Source organism: Periophthalmus magnuspinnatus, chromosome 21 (genome assembly GCF_009829125.3).
Source record: "Periophthalmus magnuspinnatus isolate fPerMag1 chromosome 21, fPerMag1.2.pri, whole genome shotgun sequence".
In the NCBI taxonomy this organism is placed as follows: Eukaryota; Metazoa; Chordata; class Actinopteri; order Gobiiformes; family Gobiidae; genus Periophthalmus; species Periophthalmus magnuspinnatus.
The window spans coordinates 30,700,510-30,720,090 of record NC_047146.1 but is presented as its reverse complement, the minus strand read 5'-3'; the positions used below and the strand labels follow the sequence as shown (position 1 = coordinate 30,720,090).

General features: G+C 36.3%; 2 protein-coding genes across 2 annotated transcripts; one reads left to right on the top strand and one right to left on the bottom strand.

Annotated features, from left to right (window-relative positions):
- The first annotated feature begins 7,039 nt into the window (after positions 1 to 7,039).
- Positions 7,040 to 14,379, top strand: nms (neuromedin S). The gene is made up of 7 exons (XM_055230691.1): positions 7,040 to 7,343; positions 9,651 to 9,697; positions 10,531 to 10,587; positions 11,340 to 11,366; positions 11,461 to 11,514; positions 12,027 to 12,107; positions 13,236 to 14,379. Exons 1-7 carry the CDS (start codon positions 7,271 to 7,273, stop codon positions 13,263 to 13,265), a joined length of 369 nt encoding a protein of 122 aa, XP_055086666.1. The 5' UTR covers positions 7,040 to 7,270; the 3' UTR covers positions 13,266 to 14,379.
- On the bottom strand, positions 14,210 to 19,043 carry pdcl3 (phosducin-like 3). The gene is made up of 6 exons (XM_033987366.2): positions 18,959 to 19,043; positions 18,173 to 18,296; positions 17,144 to 17,234; positions 16,782 to 16,925; positions 15,746 to 15,954; positions 14,210 to 14,771 (listed from the first exon to the last, which is right to left on the bottom strand). The coding sequence occupies exons 1-6, from the start codon at positions 18,962 to 18,964 to the stop codon at positions 14,623 to 14,625; spliced, it is 723 nt and encodes a 240-aa protein (XP_033843257.1). The 5' UTR covers positions 18,965 to 19,043; the 3' UTR covers positions 14,210 to 14,622.
- Positions 19,044 to 19,581: the final 538 nt, after the last annotated feature.

Here is a 19,581-nt window from a genome sequence, read left to right as displayed (position 1 = left end):
CAGCAGAGATAAGATCCTGTGGTTCCCAAACTGGATTTCCTCTGGCCCCGACTGTGCCTAGAAATTCTGTCCATAAAATCAATGAACAGAACTGGTGACAAAGGGCAGCCCTGGTGGAGTTCAACATGCACCGGGAACAGGTCTGACTTACTGCCGGCAATGCGAACACAGCTTCTGCTCCGGTCATACAGGGACCGGACAGCCCTTAGCAAAGGGCCCCAGACCCCATAATCCTGGAGCACCCCCCAAAGGACACCACGAGGGACACAGTCGAATGCCTTCTCCAAATCCACAGAACACATGTGGACTGGTTGGGCAAACTCCCATGAAACCACCAGCAACCGATGGAGAGTAAAGTGCTGGTCCAGTGTTCTGCGACCAAGACGAAAACTGAACTGCTCCTCCTGAATCCAAGGTTCAACTACTGGTCAGATTCTCCTCTCCAGTACCCCTGAATAGGGTACTGGAAGGCACCGGGAAGACTGAAGCGTGCGATTCCCCTGTAGTTGGAACACACCCTCCGGTCCCCCTTCTTAAACAGAGGGACCACCACCCTGGTCTGCCGGTCCAGCGGCATTGTTCCCGACCACCATGTGATGTTGCAGAGTCATGTCAGCCAAGACAGCCTCACAACATCCAGAGACTTAAGATACTCAGATCTCATCCACCTCCAGAGCCACCACAATAAGGTGACAGTTCAAGGGGGACACTGACCCTCCTTTGTACCCTATTTTCAATCTCCCTCCTCTATAAAATTCATGCTTCCCTCTCTGTACCATATATTCGTTCTCCTTCCTCTGTACCATATATTCACTGTCCGTCTTCTGAACCATATTCACTCACCCTCCAGGAAAGTTTATCTCCAAAACATCTAATATTGGGCCAACAGTAGGTAGAGTGTTTGTCCACTGATCCAAAGGTTGGCAGTTCAAATCCTGCTCTCGGCATAGACATCATCAGTTGAGCGGTCAGATTCACAGGTTGGCTATGCGATTCTAGCTCACACAGATGAATGCTGTTGTTGTGTCCTTGGACAAGACACTTAACACCTCACCCTCAGTGTCTGTGTACACTGGTGTATGAATCTCCGTGGTAGCCAACTAAGCATGGCCATCTAACCCAAAGGTTGGCAGTTCAGTTGCTCTTCAATGTCACACTATTCTTTAACTTTGTCCTGCATTCAAGGCTTGTTTGCTCAGAAAATGTCCATTTCTACCCACATTATATCCCTGCCCACTTATCTGTACTTACTTGCAATTATTCAGTCCAAAAATGTTGCATAGTCTTTCTTCATCCATGCAAACAGGTAAATTAAAATCTGCAGCTACAGTGAAATGCCTGTATGCAGAGGCAGGTTGAAACGTTCTGCAATTTCTTTATTATAATGTTGTTTTAGATCAATATTGTGCTTTACAAAGGGCAAAATGTAAAATAATATATCTATGTGTGATATTGTTTAAGACTCAATAAAAAGTATTATATATTTTCTTTAAAGCTCCTGTATTATACAAAATTGACTGTTGTGAGCTTTTAGCCATGTTATAATGTTGTTACCTTATCAGAAACACACCTGTGTATTAGTCTGTCTACATCTCCAAAGCTCAAAATGCTCTGTTACACCTTGTGATGTCATGTAGGGGTAGTTTTTAAGTTAACATCTACCTTTTACCTTTAATTCAGTAGAGATGGTCAATTCTGGGGCAAATGAAATGATTCTAATGAAGATGTGTGGAGTTTAAAAACACAGAGCACCACTTCCTATATCACCACATGATGACATCACAAGGTGGAACGGAGTGTTTTCAGTTTGAGAGAAGAACTCAGCCTAAATATGCGGAGTTTGTGTGTTAAACGTGTGTGAATGAAACAAAACACAACTCGAAGTGCAGACATTATACATTATGACATAGACCAGAAAATAGCATAATATAGGCCTTTTAAGCTATTATAAATTTGAATAGAACACATTGTACATTGTGAGTCTTAAACAATCACATACCACTCATTTGTACACATAGAAATCAGACATCCCTCTAAACAATAGCAGTGTTTGTAATCAGGGACTATCTGCTCTCCACACTGTTTGAAAAGCACATTGAGTTGATGAGACAGCTGGTTCAGACTGTGGGACATTGCCTCGATAGCTGCAGAGTGGATCCCATAAGAAGCCATTGTAACAGATCTGCGTGTCTGTCAGTGTAAGGGCACCCTAGGGAGACCAGCGGAGGGAGGGCATCAGGTTTCCCTTGGCTGTTTCGTAATGATCTTTTGGGAGTTTCGTTTTATGGTATATGACGTGTGAGGACAGCTAATAGTGAGGTCATAACTGTAAAATAATTACTCTACAGTGTTTCTTTTTAAAGGTACAACCTGCATGATTCTATGGAAGTAGAAAGTTAAAACCATACTTCAAAACATTCAGAATGGAGATAAGTTCTATGGTGTACTATGGAACTTTATAGCCAAAGGAACAACATTTTGATGGAAACAAGCAGGCCTAGTAAGAGTAGGTTTGTGGAGATGCAAGCCCGTTCACAGTAGGGGTACATGCTTTAAAAAACAAACATACAAAATGAAAAAAACAACCCCAAAACAAGAAAACAAGATTTATGCTTCTGTTTTAGTTTATTTTTTGGCTAAAACATTACATACTGTGGCTTTAGAGGAGGCTACGGTGACCAGAAGTGCAACTCGTGTGTGATAAGGTGTAGCCTCCCTCATTTTGATTTATGCTTCTTGGACCTCTTTTCCTTGAATCCTTGATCTTGAAGGCCTCTCTGATCCAGCGGTGGTCAGAAAAAATAACACAGTCGACTGAAAAACATTGCTCAGCCTGCCTGATCAACGAGTGAAGCTGTTAATCTGAGGTAACATACGATTTTGTTCTAAATGATCGATGACCTCCTCTGTCCCATGTGTAGGGTTTCATTCTACTGCATACTGACCATAGACTGTATAAAGAAGTGGACTAAGGGAGTGTGATGTCACCGATAGCTTTCAGTTCCAGTCAAATGAAGCTCATCGAGGCTAGAGCAGTCACAGGGGCGAAGGCGCTGTAACTAGACGCTGTCAATCAAACCTGATGCTAATGCTAGTGGGAGGGACCTCAAGAAAAGAAGGCGCTTGATTTGTCTGCTACTAATGTTCATATCTTGAATTCTGGACAAATAGTGAAATAAAAATACCAGGATCATGTAGGATGCTTTAATATGAACATTTTAAGACGGCATTTTAAATGACGAGTCTGACAGCAGCAGATATGGAGAGAGGGGTGCCAGTTTTTCAATACAAAGTGAATTGGAGCCAAAGTTGATGAAGCCGGAAACGCGCCCATGCTCACTTTCTATTTGGAATGTGGCGGTTACAAATACAGAAAATAACAGACCTTTACTGACAAAAATACTTATTCATTCAATTTAACCTTGAACCTTGAACCTTAGATCATTATGAGACTGCATTAGATTACATTGTCATGAGTCAGACCGCTGTCAAATTATAAACGCCTATAGGAACAGTGGAGTGTAATACGTGTGTGATGTTTTCCATGACAGGGTGAGACCTCAGACTATCTAATGAAACACTTCAGTGGGTGCTCTGACATACAAGTGACAGTGAATGCATCGTAATGAGTAAACGTACGAGCGCTGGTCAGTGAAGGGGTCATCTATAGGCTCCATTTAGAAACATGGTGATTACGGAGGAGACGAGGAGACATGAAGAAGGTCAGACAAGAGCATTTTAAGAATGAGTTTACTGGTAAATTGACATGTTCACCGTAGAAGATAATTACAGAAGTATATAACACCAGAAAAGTTACATAGTGTACCTTTAATGAGATAGTAGGTCAAATTGCTCATGTGTTGTTTTTGATTCTAGTGTAACATTTGTGGGTTTTCATTATTAAAATGCAATCCTCCCACATCTGAAAAATGTTAAATACACACTATGAAACTTTTCTAGTGGACGATCTGTACCTGCTTGTCTCCATGGAACGTTCCACAGTAAAGCATTACACGTATCTACCATCTCTATCTATGGAGAAAATCAGGTGACACAAGGCCAAATTAGAGGTGAGATCTGTGGAGAGGCGGCCTTGCTCACAGTAAGAATGCAATATGATTACGATTATATATGGTTATTAAATGCAAAATACTGAAGTTTAATGCCTCACTGTGGAACTTTTTCAACAAAAAAGTCCCACCAGCTACAACAGTACACCTTTAAGCACTGTAAGTATGATAATATGTCTTCTAAAATCCAACCTAAGTTAAATAAATAGTTAAAAATACCTGATATTTGAGAGTAGTTTTGATGGAAGAAGAGTCATCCTTGGAAATACATTCAATTTGACTTTGTATGAATGTCTATGATTTTATTACAATTTGAAAAGATCTAAAAAAATAAAAAAATAAATATATATATATATATATATATATATATATATATATATATATATATATATATATATATATATATATATATATATATATATATATATATATATATATATATATATATATATATATATATATATATATATATATATATATATATATATATATATATATATATATATATATATATATATATATATATATATATATATATATCTTGGGCTATGGATTTGTTTTCTGTGTGTTTTGTCAGTGCAGAAGTGGGCAACTACAGTGCAACACCCAGGGACCCTTCTCCAAATCTTGAATCAGGATCTTGGTCCAGACGACTTATAGCTAGATGATTGTAGCTCATGTTTTGATGGAAAATCCAGAATAGGAAGAACATGCAAACTCCTCACAGGTCCCACATGCTCTGGTCAGTGGTTCGGGAATTGAACCAGGGATTTTCTTGCTGTGAGGTGAGAGTATGATCCAGCTACAGTATTAGAACAAGAGCATTGGTCCATTCATCGTAACATGTATACAGAGCTGGGCAGTCATTACTTTTAAAATAAATTGTGTTTTCAGAGTACTTTTCCAGCAGCATAATTTAGCTCCTATTTGAGGTTTTTTTTTTTGGTTGAAGTAACAGTACTGTTACTTGAGTACAGGGTTTTGATTCCTCTTCTCACGGTGAGTAAATCTACAAGTGACAAAAGATTTATGTTGACAATATAAAATGATTTGAACATTTCTGTTTCTTGTGTTTGTCCTTTGAAAATACTTGATTTTGTTTATTATTTAAAATTTCGTCCTTCAAATTACATTCACTTCAAATTATAAATTAGATGTTATGTCCCATTACTCTTTAAGTTATTCTTAGTTGAGTAGTACTTTTCCCAATCTTTTACTCTAATTTCTTGGACCACTTCTTTTCGTGTTTCTACTTGAGTAATATTATTTTGGGGTAATGTTACTCTTATATTTTTGGGCAGCTCTACCCACCTCAGTCTGTATGAAGTGCAGTAACATGAATGACCTCTTCAGATCCTCCTCATGTGTTTCTATTTCCTGCTGTTGTTTGGCCCAATCACACAAGATGGCCGTGATTACGTGTTCAGGATTCAAGAGTCAACAGCTTTGTGTTTATTGCCTGTTTTATCTCTGCCACTTCACTCAGACAGAGGCTCGATCACTGCTAAAGAGGACATGCTAGACATTTAAATACTGCATTACTTAAACAGCAGACAGGTGGCTGGAGCTATACTGTTAGCTGATGGCTCTTTTGGCTTTTTATTTGACCTTTATTTAATCTTTTTCTGCTTTTTTTTTTTTTCTATGACCATCCCAATACACAATAAAACCCAATAAAAGCATGTTTTTCATTTTGGTTGTGTTTCATACACAGAAAAACATGCGTCTTTACTGTGAGCGGGCTTGCATCTCCACAAAGGCCTCCTCCTGCTTTTATCCATGGAAATCTTAATTGCTGGCTATAATTTTCCACAGTATAGTGTTGAATTTACTTATGTACATGGAGAAGTATGGTTTTAACTTTTTATTTCTATGGACTCAAGCAGGTGACGGGCCACCTCCAGAAAGTTACATACGGTACCTTTAAGTTTAGGGCTCTCTGTAGAGTTTTTTGCAAATTCATAAATAATACATAAAAACATGTACAAGATCACAATTAACCATTATGTAAACAATCTGACAAGACACATTTACTCAGACTATTACATTTTGGATATGCAAGGTCATTGTTTGCAACGTTTACTGATTTCAAGTAAACTCAAGTACTGGTTTCAAGTTTTTGTTTTGCAACTAATTAATAACTAAAAAGTATAATAAAAAAGTATATTTGTAGTCTTTATACATATTATCTATACTCAATTCTTAGCATCCCATTTAGCCTCGGTGTGATTATTATTTCCGTGATTCAAAAAAATGTCCCTTTTTGAATTTGATGAAGGCAAGGTTATTTTCAGATGTAATTTTCGACCATTACACTGTGAGTCAGAACACATGTTTACGGATATGAGACTATGCCTCTAAGTTGCCCCTTGTCCATTTAGCACTTAGGACTTTCACTATCTAGATAAAAAAGATTGAAATCAACTTAAAGTGTATACGGCACATTTTCTTGTTTTTCTATTACTTGGTTTGGTGAGATAGTGACTGTGGTAATTATTTATCCTAGTTTTACATCAGTTAAGTGGCATTTCTAGGAAAAAAGCAGAGGAGAGAAATTCCAAGAACAAAGGAAGTAATGTTGAGTACTAAGACATACCTACGTCATCAGCAAGGAAAATTTGATCCAAAATCCAGGTATAATTCACGTGCAAGGAAGGCATTTTCCCATTTAACGAAGTAAAAGTATTGTTATTTACATGTATTAGTCTAATTAGTCTAATCATAACTACTGTGCAATTTAGGGACCTTTTGGACTTTGTTAACAGTAGGTTATTTGGTAGTTTGAGAGTTAGAATGACCTCTACTTATGTCATATCTGTTGCCCCTGTCCAATCAAAATTAATCTATAATGTAAAAGATTTGGCGTTTTTGAAAATCTTAAAGCAAATGAGTCTGACCCATGTCCGTAACGCGAATCTAATCAATACAGTATCGTAATCGGTGATGCGTAATGCGTGATGATCAACCCGCGGGCTCGTGAGGGTACAGGGTGTGTGTTCAGTTTACGCAAGTGGACACGCAGATGATGACCAGGAGGGCGGGGATTGGTTAATGGAAACATGTCCGTGAGACGCTCCAAAGTTGTGAGCGCATTTAACTGAGCCAAGAAGAGACAGTGGAGACGAGCTGAACAACATCGACTGAACCAAGTGGAGCCACAAGCGCGCGCATTGGACACGTTTATTGCTGAAAGAGAAAGGATGAGCGTGCCGTCCCTCAGACAACTTTGCGCTTTGTGTTTGCTTTGGTGCTTCGGATGTTGGAGCGCGACAGGTAGGAGTAGTACTTTTTTAAGTTAAAAACTGAAAGAACTATAATGAAAGTTTTTGTGGTTGAAGTTCCTTTTTATTGTGGGTTTGACTGAGTAAATATCAAACAAGTAATGGCTAAAACGGCTGTGCGTAATGTGTGCGTAATGTGTGCGTAATGTGTGCGTAATGCGTGCGTAAAGTTTATCCTTTCAGCATATAAACTGTTTTTTTTTCTACTTATGCTTATATTGTAATATTATTTGTGTTATAGTTACATTGTAGTGTCTTTCCAGAATAACTAACTAATACATAAACTTAATTCACAGCTCTATAAGGCACCATAACAAGCCCAATGACAGTTTACCATGAACTTTTTATCTGTAATAATTAGACTATGTTGGCCCAAGTCGTCCACTTTGATGAGAGCGGGAGTGTTTGTGTTTTGTAATCATTAAGTTTAAAATTTCACTGAATAGAGACATTTAGTGTGTACGCATAAGGTACTACTGTAACTGTAACTCAATCCAATCGTTTCACAGTTATTCACGAGGGACCAAAATAGAAGTCATGCTTTAATTAAATTATCCAAAGAACAAGTGACTAATCTGACTATTCTCTTTCCACCAAAAAATTTGACTTCATTTATAGTTTACATATGTCACCGGTGCTTATTAAGTTAATTATCAATTCATAAAATACCAACTTAAATACATTTAAAGTATAGTGAAAATGTCTGGGGAAATTATGTTTATTTATTTATTTTATTTGATTTGATTTCATTTTATTTTTTATACATAACATGATGTGATACTTGTTTGCAGAGGAAATTTCAGCACTGCCTCAAATCTACAATTACAGCCAATGCACTTTATTTACAATGACATTATATTCTGCCACTTGTGTCAAATGTAGTTATATCTTAGAATTCTCTTATTATATCAAAACTCACCATAGCCAAATTCCAAGTGTCTCATAATGATTTTATTTTTCAAGTTTTGTAAATTCTAAACATAACCTTGCCATTTCTGATCTAATTTTGCAGTCAACCTTGCATAAACTCTTCCATTTGCATGTGTCATCTGTTTAGGTTTTAAAATACATCGTTGTGGACAGGGATATGGATTGTCTGCATCATTTTTATCGCGTCACATTTAAAAGGAGTGCCGCTTTTAATGCCTTATTACTTATTAATGACGTTTGGCCCAACACTGTGAGGTATTCCCATAAATTTGTTCAGTGCCACAAGAGACTGGAAATCTGACTCCTGCGTGGACACAGGCTAAGTAACATTATGAGAAATGTGTTTTATTGTACTGGTCTGAGGAGAAAAAGAGAGTCAGTGATGGTACATAAACACATTCCGGTCTGCTGCCGTAGCTTATGGTCATTGCTTTGTCTATAATTGGTTATCTATAAAACAAATGCATGTGGATTTCAATATGAACATCCTGAATATAAACAATACATTTGCCCTTAAACACAAATAGTCGTCTAAAGTCTGAACTCTGCTCCAAACCAGATTCACTACTGACAGAGGATTGGCTGTAGACCTCTCTATTGACCTCTCCAAAGAACCAAGATAAATGTAATTATGTATTCTTTCTTAAACAAAAGAAGCAAGTTTGATCACACCATCAACGTGTCATAAAAGTGGTGAGTGAGTGAGTGGTGATGGACCGAGGAGCCGGTGACATCGATTGGGTGCCATGATTCAGTCAGTTTACCCCAGGGCAGCTGTGGCTAAGTGCCTGGGAGTGAATAAAATCCTTAAGCAGGTGACTGATCCAGGTCCTTAAACCATTTCAAGCCAATCACTGTCCTGCCTCATAACATCAGAGAAGAGACTGAAATGTGCGATGGATGAAGTGCTTTGCCCAGGGACACAGCAACTTACGAGCCTGACAATGTTCAAACTAGCAGCAATGTCCCACTTAACATATTGAGCCGTGCGCTTTAAGATGGGGGGCTCAAAAATACCTTGAAAAACATGCATGATACTGTGAGTGAGAGCACCTCTCTGCAGATCTGACCTGTAACTTAATCTGATGGTGCCACCTCCTTTAAAGTCATACTGTTTCAAGCAAAAATAATAACACCTCAATGGCGACAAGGTGGCTCCACCAGAAAAGTTATACAGCGCACTTTTATTATCATTAACAAAATCAAATAAACTATACTCCTCACTTCTCTTGTTTGTCTAACAAAACACTTTTTTAGTTTTACAAAACAGAAAGAAAATATTTAAATTAACACACTGTATCGAATACCACATAGCAATGTTTGTGCTGACATGAGTAAATCTTTTCTGTGTTTTTGGTCTTTTTTGCAGATGCAAGTCCTTACAGAGACTGGGAAGATGGTATTCAGTTCAGACCGGTATGGAACTTCTGTTTTTATATTTTGATCAATATAACAGACAGACAGAAGGCCTGCACTCAATATATCAATATATAGCTATATATACTTATATATGACTAATATTATAGTAGTAGGATAACATATATATATATATATATATATATATATATATATATATATATATATATATATATATATATATATATATATATATATATATATATATATATATATATATATATATATATATATATATATATGTGTGTGTATATATATATAAAACCTTACCTAAAATTCTATTAAAATCAAGTTCAAATTTAACTTCAGTTCAGTTTATTTCAATCACAAAAACAATTAACACTTTCAAAACAAAAACAATGTTTTATCTATATTGAAGAATTAAGCAAATCTCATCAAAGCCTAGTTTACATGCTGTATTATTATTTAACAAACAAAACTGTAGGTCATTTGCATAGTATTTACTTTAATTGAAGGAGAATTTTGACAGTAACAGTGTGGTTTGTGTGGGGTAAAAATGTTCACTTCATTTACAGTAAAATTAAATAGGTTATTAATGCCTTGATTAATAATAATAATTAATGATTATTTTGACACTGTATTTGCATAACAGGAAGAACACATTGATGAGGCATCTGTTTGGTTGTGGTTACTGATGTCAAACAAATTAAACCTCTCGGGTCAATTCAAAGTCTTGTTTGTGAAGTAAACATTTGCTAATTAGCTTCTAGTGGTGTCATATTTCACAGTAAGCAAAGTGTGTCATAGCATTTAGAGCTATTGACATTTGATTAAAATGTGGAATAATAATAACCTGAGCTTTTTAATTGCAGGTTCGGGATGTCCAAAACGAAGATTTGAATGACATTTTGTGGAGAGATCAAAATGAGGTAAGAATAGATTATAAGTATTTGCATGGTCAAACTGATACCAATGAAAAAAATAGGAAATTAATAAGGGTTGCTGTAGGGGATCGTTAAGCATCAAGTGAGCTAATAGTAAGGTTTGACACATTTGGTGAATGGTTAAGTAAAGCAGAAAGTAAAATGAAGTAGAAATCTATGAACAATGGGCGAATACGTTTTGATGCTGTGATACTAAAGGACGTCCATACTGATATTATGATAAAAAAAAAAAAGCTTATTGTCCTAACTCAGAAACAAGAACACAGCTATGTTCCATCCATTTTCTTCTGTTTATCTGGGGCCAGGTCACGGGGGCAGTACTCCCAGACTTCCCTCACCCCAAACTATGTTATATGGTAAATGGTAGATTCATGTCCACATCTTGCAAAAATGAATATTGACACACCATCACACTCTATATACATACAAATATAATAAAAGTTCATTTGAAATTAGAAGTTAAAATCTAAACCAACAACCCCTCAGTATAAAAATGTAATTTAGTTATACACGGTGACATATTTGACCCTTGTATAGCCACTGTTTTAAAGCTTTTAAAGTATTGAGAGTTCTTGTATATGATCCACAGTGTGTTCCACGTCTGACCTGCTCCATAAGCAAAAGAGAGTTGTCCAAAAACACTCTAAACAGCACAGAGCAGTCACTTCTACCTGCAGTTGCTTCAGAATATATACAGTTTCACCTAAACTAACTATACTCTCTTGATTTGTTTTCAGGAACAAGTCCAAAATGTTTTCAAAAGAGTAAGTTCCTTCTTATACTGCATTTTATTTTATGTTATTATACCTGTGCTTATTAGTAGCTCATTGATATTTATCCTGTTTTTCTTCGTTCTAGTTTCTGTTTCATTATTCCAAAGCTCGTAACTCTGTGGGGTCTGTACAGCAGGAGGTGAGAACAAACTGTTTTTACTGGTCCAATGTTACAAAAGAACACAGCATCTGCTCAGGGTCAAAACAACAAGGTTTAGACATGCATGATACAATATGGGACGCACACCGCAATGAAAATCTGCTCTAGTTAAAATGAATTAGGATTCTATTTATCTCGTGGGTAGTTTGGTGTTGATCCACTTTGTTTGTTCAATGTATTTCACAGTTGTTTCAAAGTGTGGTATTTTTAGCTTTAGCAGAAATGAACTTAAGATGTGAACTTGATAAGGGAAAAAATACTTTGTCCACAGATCATTTTAGCTGGTGATCAAATATAAAAAAAATACACATTTAGGCAGACTTGAGGTCTTATTATTGTAAATATTTCAAACTAATAGCTCACCACAAATATGTTCTGAAGTGTATAAAATTTGTATAAATAATTATTAGGTGTGCTTTATAGTGATACCAGCGAATGTAACATTTTTCCATAAAAGCATGCAACTTTAAATATATTTGTTTTGTTTTCAGAATCACTCACCCTCAGTTCACCCTCTGTTGCGACTCTCTCCAAAACTGTCCCAAAGAAGAAAGAAGAAAGTGGTACTTTTGGTAAGAGAACATTTAGGTTATTAAGAATTCATTCATTTAAATCTGAACTGCATTTGATCATATATGATCCAAGTCCACAGGCAACTTGGCTCTGTGGTTAAACTGCAGCGGTGTAAGGTAACAAAGTACAAGTAGTAAAGTACGGTACTTAAGTAGAATTTTTAGGTATCTGTACCTGTATCTAATATATTTTTACCATGCCCTTGGTGACATTCCTACTAAAGTAGTTCAACAGTATTGTTACTGTTGACTAAAATATGTATATGTATAAAATATGTATAATTTAAAAAAAAAAATCAATATCACAACTTTTAGCACAAAAATTAACAACACTACTTAAATACATTTTTAAAATATTTTTTTAACTTTTTTCCTCTGTATCTGTACTTTTACTTAAGTAATAATATAGTAGAGTATTTCATCCACCACTAATAAAATGTAGTATGCTAATATGGTCATTAGAATGTATCTATTAGAATGATTACTCCCATATGTTTTGTTATAGCAGGCTTACACCATTCTTTCACCCATTACTAGTTAATTGCTGGTAATGGGCAATACCAGTGATTTTGTTTCGATCTGATACCCAGTTACACCAGGGAAAGGATCGCAATATATCGATCCAATACTGATAGTAAAAAGTTTAACATAAAAATGCATTGAAATTCATATCAAGGATTTTAGCTTGGCTTATAGAGGCCCCTGCTTGAACTGATCTAATAATTAAATATATGTGCAGAAGACATAGTGGAGCACTTATTGTATTAACACATGACATCACAAGGTGGAACAGAGTGTTTTCTGTTTGATAGAAGAACTCTGTCTAACTATGCAGGATTTGTGTTAAACATGTGTGAATGAAACTAAACACAACACCATGTTTCTGATGAGGAAACAACATTATAGCATAGATCAGGAAACAGCGTAATATGGGCCCTTTAAAATGTCATTATCATTACCCTTATTAAAAGCTACGTGAAATGGTTCTTACCTTCTTTGTGCTATTTAACATGGACAAACGCCCTATTTAGCTGAACTGTGATTAGGCAAAGTAGTGGATACAAATGTGTTTTTCTTCAATTATCTCTGACACTTCCCTCTTGTCTCTGTCTCCTTAACGACCAATAGATTAGGGCACTGCCGGAGGACATGTTGTAAGAAAAATGTCCCACTAAAGGAACAAAATTAGACCCAAGAAGAATAAGAAGAAGAAGGCGCCATGAGCTCTGGTGAACAGAAGACCCAAAACTCCAGACAGAGGTGGAGCGATTGTGGACTCTAAATAAATGATTGTACATTTGCCAAACTTAGCATAACACTGCCATGCCACTGTCCTGTGTGTCTTCCTGCTTGAAAGGATAGGTCAGTATTTTAGCACAAGGGGTTTCCTTATACGCTGGATAAATAAATAGTATGTTTTCTTCTTGAATGTTGCAAACAGGATCAACAAGAACAGATGTAAAATAATCATATTCATGTATTTTGGCTACCTGTGATATACTATTTAAGATATATTTTGTTTTAAATTGTTAATCGATATGGCAGCGGTCCTAATTTTTTATTATTCGGGACCTATGGATAAAACTCAGCATTCAGGAATAAGGGTGCACTGTTTAAGTTTTCTAGCGGAGGGTCCATAACATGGCATGAAACTGGAACAATCCTTGATTTAATAAATGACAGGAGTTTCAAATTCGAAAAAAAACATTTCAATTTCGCTGGGTTGTCTCTCTAGATGTCATGGTGACACATGCTGGTCTTCAGGGAGATATGAATTTGTAATCAAACCAATAAATAAAATGAATAGATTAATTTCTACTTCTACTTGCTTTTACTGCACCTAGTTCTTTTTTGCTGGTCTGCTAATAATTCTCTAATATTGATGTTTGTTACCTGTTTAAGGCACCATTTTCAGGACTGGCAATTCAAATTGTTTTTGATTTTATCTGCTATGGTAACTTTTACTTAATTACTAACCCCAAGTATAAGATCTCCATTACAAAATACTGTCCTATGTCTATAATGTTCACTGTCTCGCACACAAGTTCCCTATGTCGCACTTTGAGAAAAACACCATTGTCTGAATATACAAGGGAACCAGGTTTAAATAAAAATCGTTTATAACCTGTAAAAAAACCTATTACAAGAAGTCGCATGCACAAAAGCTGGCATGATTATTGTGGCAAAGAGATTAAACTTAGATTCTTTCAAATGTATTTAATGTGGCTTTTTGACACATGAACATAATAAAAAATATCTAATTTGTTTTGAAGCATTTGTAGAGGCTTGTTGTGGTAATATTTGTCTAAAAGGTAATATTTTCTTGACAAGTGAAGATGTAAAATTGTCCATCAAAATGTCCTGCCTATATGCCGTTGAGCAAAACATACAAACATAAGACATACAACTCCCAATCACAGGGTTTTGTCTCTTTTTTTGTCTCTTCTGCTGTATAGAGATGGTCTGACAGGTCTCTGGAGTGTATGGAGCTGCCATTTTGAATTTGCCCATAGTGTTAATAGTCCTCATCGCTGTCGTCACTGTCCTTTCTCGATGGTATTGAACATTTGATCGATGACATGAGTTTATCCTCGATCTGTTTTTTGGGGTTTTCCTCCAGGTCTGTTTTCACTGCTCCAGATTCTGACAACCTCCACTCCAACTCTAAAAAGACATAATAAAAACATAATTATTAAAATCAGGAACACATATTTATTAAAAAAGACATTGTGCTTGAATCTGCTATATAGTTAAAATCTACACCTGTGGATTGTTATATTTAATTTGGACATTTTAAAACACAATATTCATCTAAAATGACCTAATAAATAAAACAAGTCAGCTGACTTCCGTGTTAGAGAACTGTGGTGCCCAATGGGAGCTGACATAGCTGTAAAATTCATCACAACAAAGAGCCACACAGTTTTTTGATGAATCTGTGAATCATGCAAAATACAACTTTGAGAGGGGAAACAACTACAGCATGCTTAAAAACTCTCAATGGTTAATTTTGCTTTTTTTTTTTTTTTTTTTTTGCACAGGTCTGCTTTAACATTTGTGAAATACTATATAAAATTATGCTCCAGAAAGGTCCTATATTTGTAACAGGAATTTTGTGCCGGCTATTACAACACAACTGAGGTATGTAGGATTTTTCTTAAATATGTCCTTAGATATATTTTCAAGAGCATTATCTACTATGGAACTAAAATGAGCTCCTCACTCTCAGATTCTTCAACTAAGTAAGAGAATTTCAATAATCTATCCCGCACTTACATTTCTCAGTTCAACATTGTCTCACAGGAGTCATATTTACACCATCATCTTCCCTTTCCTTTGGCATACCATTGTCTAAATTGTGGCATAATGCTAGGTAACCAGAGATTACTAGCCTTGAAAAGGGGCTATCTATGATGTGATCCATTGTTGTATTTTCATCCACTGTCTCTTTTTTTCTCTCATGCACACACTCATTCATACATCAGTGTACTAGGTGGATGAAGTCTAATATGCACCGTTCACTGAGCCATTCTCACCTTTTGCATGTAGCAGCTATTACATTTAAACCAAGCTCATTATATATTAAACCTAAACTTATTTCGATAAAGACTTCATTATGAAATAGTGTAATGCCCTACCGTCCACTTTGAGGTTCATTCCCCCGAATACAAGAGGTCCAATGAACTGTGCCTTCATGTCGCCCTCGTAGTAGACGAAGATGGTGGGCAGGTTGTGATCAGGGTAGTTTGGGATGCAGGTAGTGGAAATGGACTTCAGGAACTTTGTTTGAGGAAACTTCCGTGCCAAAACACTCAGGTGCTGGTTTATCAACGTGCACAGAGGGATACTGAAAAGATCAAATCAGTTATTTTAGCATTTCCTGTTTTTGGTGACCATCCTTAAAAATCTAGTGCATAAAGTATCTTATTGTGTATTATTGTTCGATTTTAAAACCGTGAAAGGAGGAAGTGGGTAGTTGCTATAATGTAATATGTTGCTAGCACATTGCTAGTACTCAAATCCATTTGTTTTTTTGGACACTGGCACACCTTGAGAACAGCCAGTACAGAAAAGTGAAGCATAAACACTCAGTTCTCTCCTCAAAGCATCATATAGGGACTCATTTAACACATCTGTAATAAGCACGGGACGATATTGAAATTTTGTGTCATGATTATCATGGCCAAAATAATTGTGAATAAGGATAATGATTAAAGTTGATGTCTAAATGTTGTGAATATTAATAATAATTATCATTTTAATGTTATAAATAAGTTCCATGTTTAAAAAGGTTTTATATAATTCTACTTTGTTATCAGTAAAATCAACTACGATGTAGCAGGGAACATTATGGATAAATAGCACATTCTGGTCAATATCTATGTTTGCGATTCTCATGATTGTAGCAAATGCCCCGTGAATGATTATTGTTGACAGTTTCTATCATGATAAACAATATGATTGTTTATTTCCCATCCCTAATCTGCAAAAGATGAAATGTTTTCTTATTCAATGAAGACAGCATGCATGCCTCTGTATCACATGTATCATAAATAGACAAAAATGTGACTACCATTATGCAAGTACAGCACACACAACACTCTTGTTATTCATAAAGGTAGGGTAGATGCAGAAGGTTGGACTCAAACTACTATTAAAGATGTAGTTACTTACCCTGGTTTATACAGATGCAGAACAACCCAGATGCCCTCCCCAGCCTGGTTGACTTCTTTGACATAGTCCTGTCCTGAGATTTCACCCACTTCTACAAACTTAGTCTTCATCTGAGCGGCTTTCCACTCAGCAAGTCGCTTCTGTCTATAAAAGAAGTACAGCTCTTTAACAATATAATAAATATAAACAATGCTAGATGATATAAATACTTAACAGTGATAGGGATAGGCCAAATTAGTTTAGTTACTATGCAGATGTTTACTGTAGTATAGAAAATTAGCCACTAGTATAAATGATCAGGTGGTTGAAAAAATAACATTCAGTTCCCCCATAAACCAGGACATCAAGCCGGCCAGTTTTACCTGTACATCTCCATTGCAGCTTCATCGTCTTCACCAAATTCATCCTCATTCTCCTCCAGTTCTTCTAATGTCATGCTCTCATAGGTTTTCACTGTCAGAAAATCAAAAGATTAGAGAATATACACTGCCTGGCCAAAAAAAAAAGTCGCCACCAAAAAAAAAAAAAAGGTCACACACTCTAATATTTCTTCGGACTGCTTTTAGCTTTGATTACGTCACACATTCACTGTGACATTGTTTGGATAAGTTTCTGCAATGTCACAAGATTTATTACCATCCAGTGTTGTATTAATTTTTCTCCAACATCTTGTATTGATGCTGGTCGAGTCTGACGCTGCACAAAGCTTCTCCAGCACATCCCAAAGATTCTCAATGGGGTTAAGGTCTGGACTCTGTGGTGGACAATCCATGTGTGAAAATGATGTCTCATGCTCCTGAACCACTCTTTCACAATTTGAGCCAGATTAATCCTGGCATTGTCATCTTGGAATATGCCCGTGCCATCAGGGAAGAAAAAAATCCATTGATGGAATAACCTGGTCATTCAGTATATTCAGGTGTCAGCTGACCTTATTCTTTGAGCACAGACTGTTGCTGAACCTAGACCTGTCCAACTGCAGCAACCGCAACCGATCTGCTTAGTTAAATCCAGATGGCAACTTTTTTTTTGGCCAGGCAGTTTATATAAACAACTACAGGCCACATATATAAAGAAGCATATTTTGTATTAACAATCATTAACACAATGTTTTTCAACTTTTTCAGTTAAAAAGATGCTCTGGCACACAAGATGCTTTGTTTTTTTTTTAATTACACCAATTTGAGCTAAAATAATAGTGTACATAATGTCTGGGTCACATCTCTGGTTCAGCTGTTTGCACAGGATACCTAAAAATGTCCAATTATTACATTAAATAACTTTGTGAATGTGTTAATTCAAACTGGACATTTTACCAAGGCACACCTGGTAATCCCTGGCACCGGTAGAAAATCAACGCATATTTTAGTCCTGAAAGCTGTGTTTCATACCGACAGACTGTTGTTGAAGGGCTAACTCCTCTTCCTCATCCTCATCCTCTTTAGGGACTTCTTTTGGAGGCAGGATCCCCTTCTTCCGGAGAATATCGTTCCACTCGGTGTCTTCATTTGGGTCCTGAGGTTTCAACAATAATCAGATAATATGTCCCAAAGACAATAGCTTAAAAAAAACATTAACTTTAAATGTTTTGGTTTAGCACATTGTAAAACCCAAGTGCATACATGTCACCGTACACTAATATTAGGAATAACAAAACCATTTCAGTGGTCAGTTTAGTTTGTGCATTTGGCCCTATAGACACCCATCCCCCAAAATGACAGACACACATTTAAGACAGAGGACAACTGTGGCTCTTGTTGTCAAGATGGTTGACAAACGTTATGTAACAAGAACACGAACTGGGAAATCACTACTGCTAATAGCAAAAATGTCCATAGTTGTGATTGTTCATATTTGTGGATTGTGAAATCTTGCCTTTCGTAATTTGATGTCCCAGTACATTCTAAAATTGAATTGCTTTGCGTAACTAAATACATCAATGGAAAATATATGGAGATTAACATTAACGAGATAACACGCTGCAAACACGGGACAAATGGACAGCAGGCAATTGAGTCACCAAAACCATTGCTGTAACTCGGATTGCTACGCCCATCTTTTAAACCACATTTAATAAAAGACACGGGACTGTTGCGCCGTGAAGTTTACATAAATTGTTTTGATGACATGATATGTGTAGTTTAGGGACGGTAGATCAATATTTAAGCTTCACAAACCTGCATTTTGATGGAAAATATACTCCTCTGAAATCACACCGCTGCTCTCCTCCAGACCCGGAAACAGAAGGACCGTACTGTAACAAGGTCCGACTGGAAACAAAGACACGCAATACACTAAAACTGAAAATACACATAGAAAATACAAAATTAAATGATATTCTTATTCAATAAATGTCTTAAAATACGGATCCTATTTTAAGTAAGATTCTACGCTATTTATTTGCGTGTAATATTGAACCCCAGAGAAAGATCGCTACTTAGGGGGACAATAATAAATGCAACACTATTTTCCGCTTGAGGCTCAGAATGACCATAAAAGGAGTGAGAGCGCACGTTCCATTTTTGGCACAGAAACAGGTGTTAAAACTTACTCAACAGAGATAAAGGTTTGCGTCACGATACACAGTGATATTACTCGTAGTTCATTAAATGTTTGGTGAATTGTTGTTAAAAATATACATGTCCATTGTGTAGTTTACCCAGATTTCACTTCTGGCGTAAATTGCCTTTGAGACAGACAACGCCAAAAGTCAAATGAGGAGAGGTAGCGTATGGATGGTTAGCTCTCTAGGCTAAAGCTAAAAACAGTAATCCGCTGAGAACTTTGGTAAATGAAGATA

Coding starts and splice junctions, on each gene's coding strand:
- nms (XM_055230691.1), top strand. CDS start 7,271: ATGAGCGTGCCGTCCCTCAGACAACTTTGCGCTTTGTGTTTGCTTTGG. Junction 10,588..11,339: donor TGTGGAGAGATCAAAATGAG/GTAAGAATAGAT, acceptor ATTTGTTTTCAG/GAACAAGTCCAAAATGTTTT. Junction 12,108..13,235: donor AGAAGAAAGTGGTACTTTTG/GTAAGAGAACAT, acceptor AACGACCAATAG/ATTAGGGCACTGCCGGAGGA.
- pdcl3 (XM_033987366.2), bottom strand. Junction 15,955..16,781: donor CTGCATCTGTATAAACCAGG/GTAAGTAACTAC, acceptor TGATCTTTTCAG/TATCCCTCTGTGCACGTTGA. Junction 14,772..15,745: donor AATGAACCTCAAAGTGGACG/GTAGGGCATTAC, acceptor ATGTCTTTTTAG/AGTTGGAGTGGAGGTTGTCA.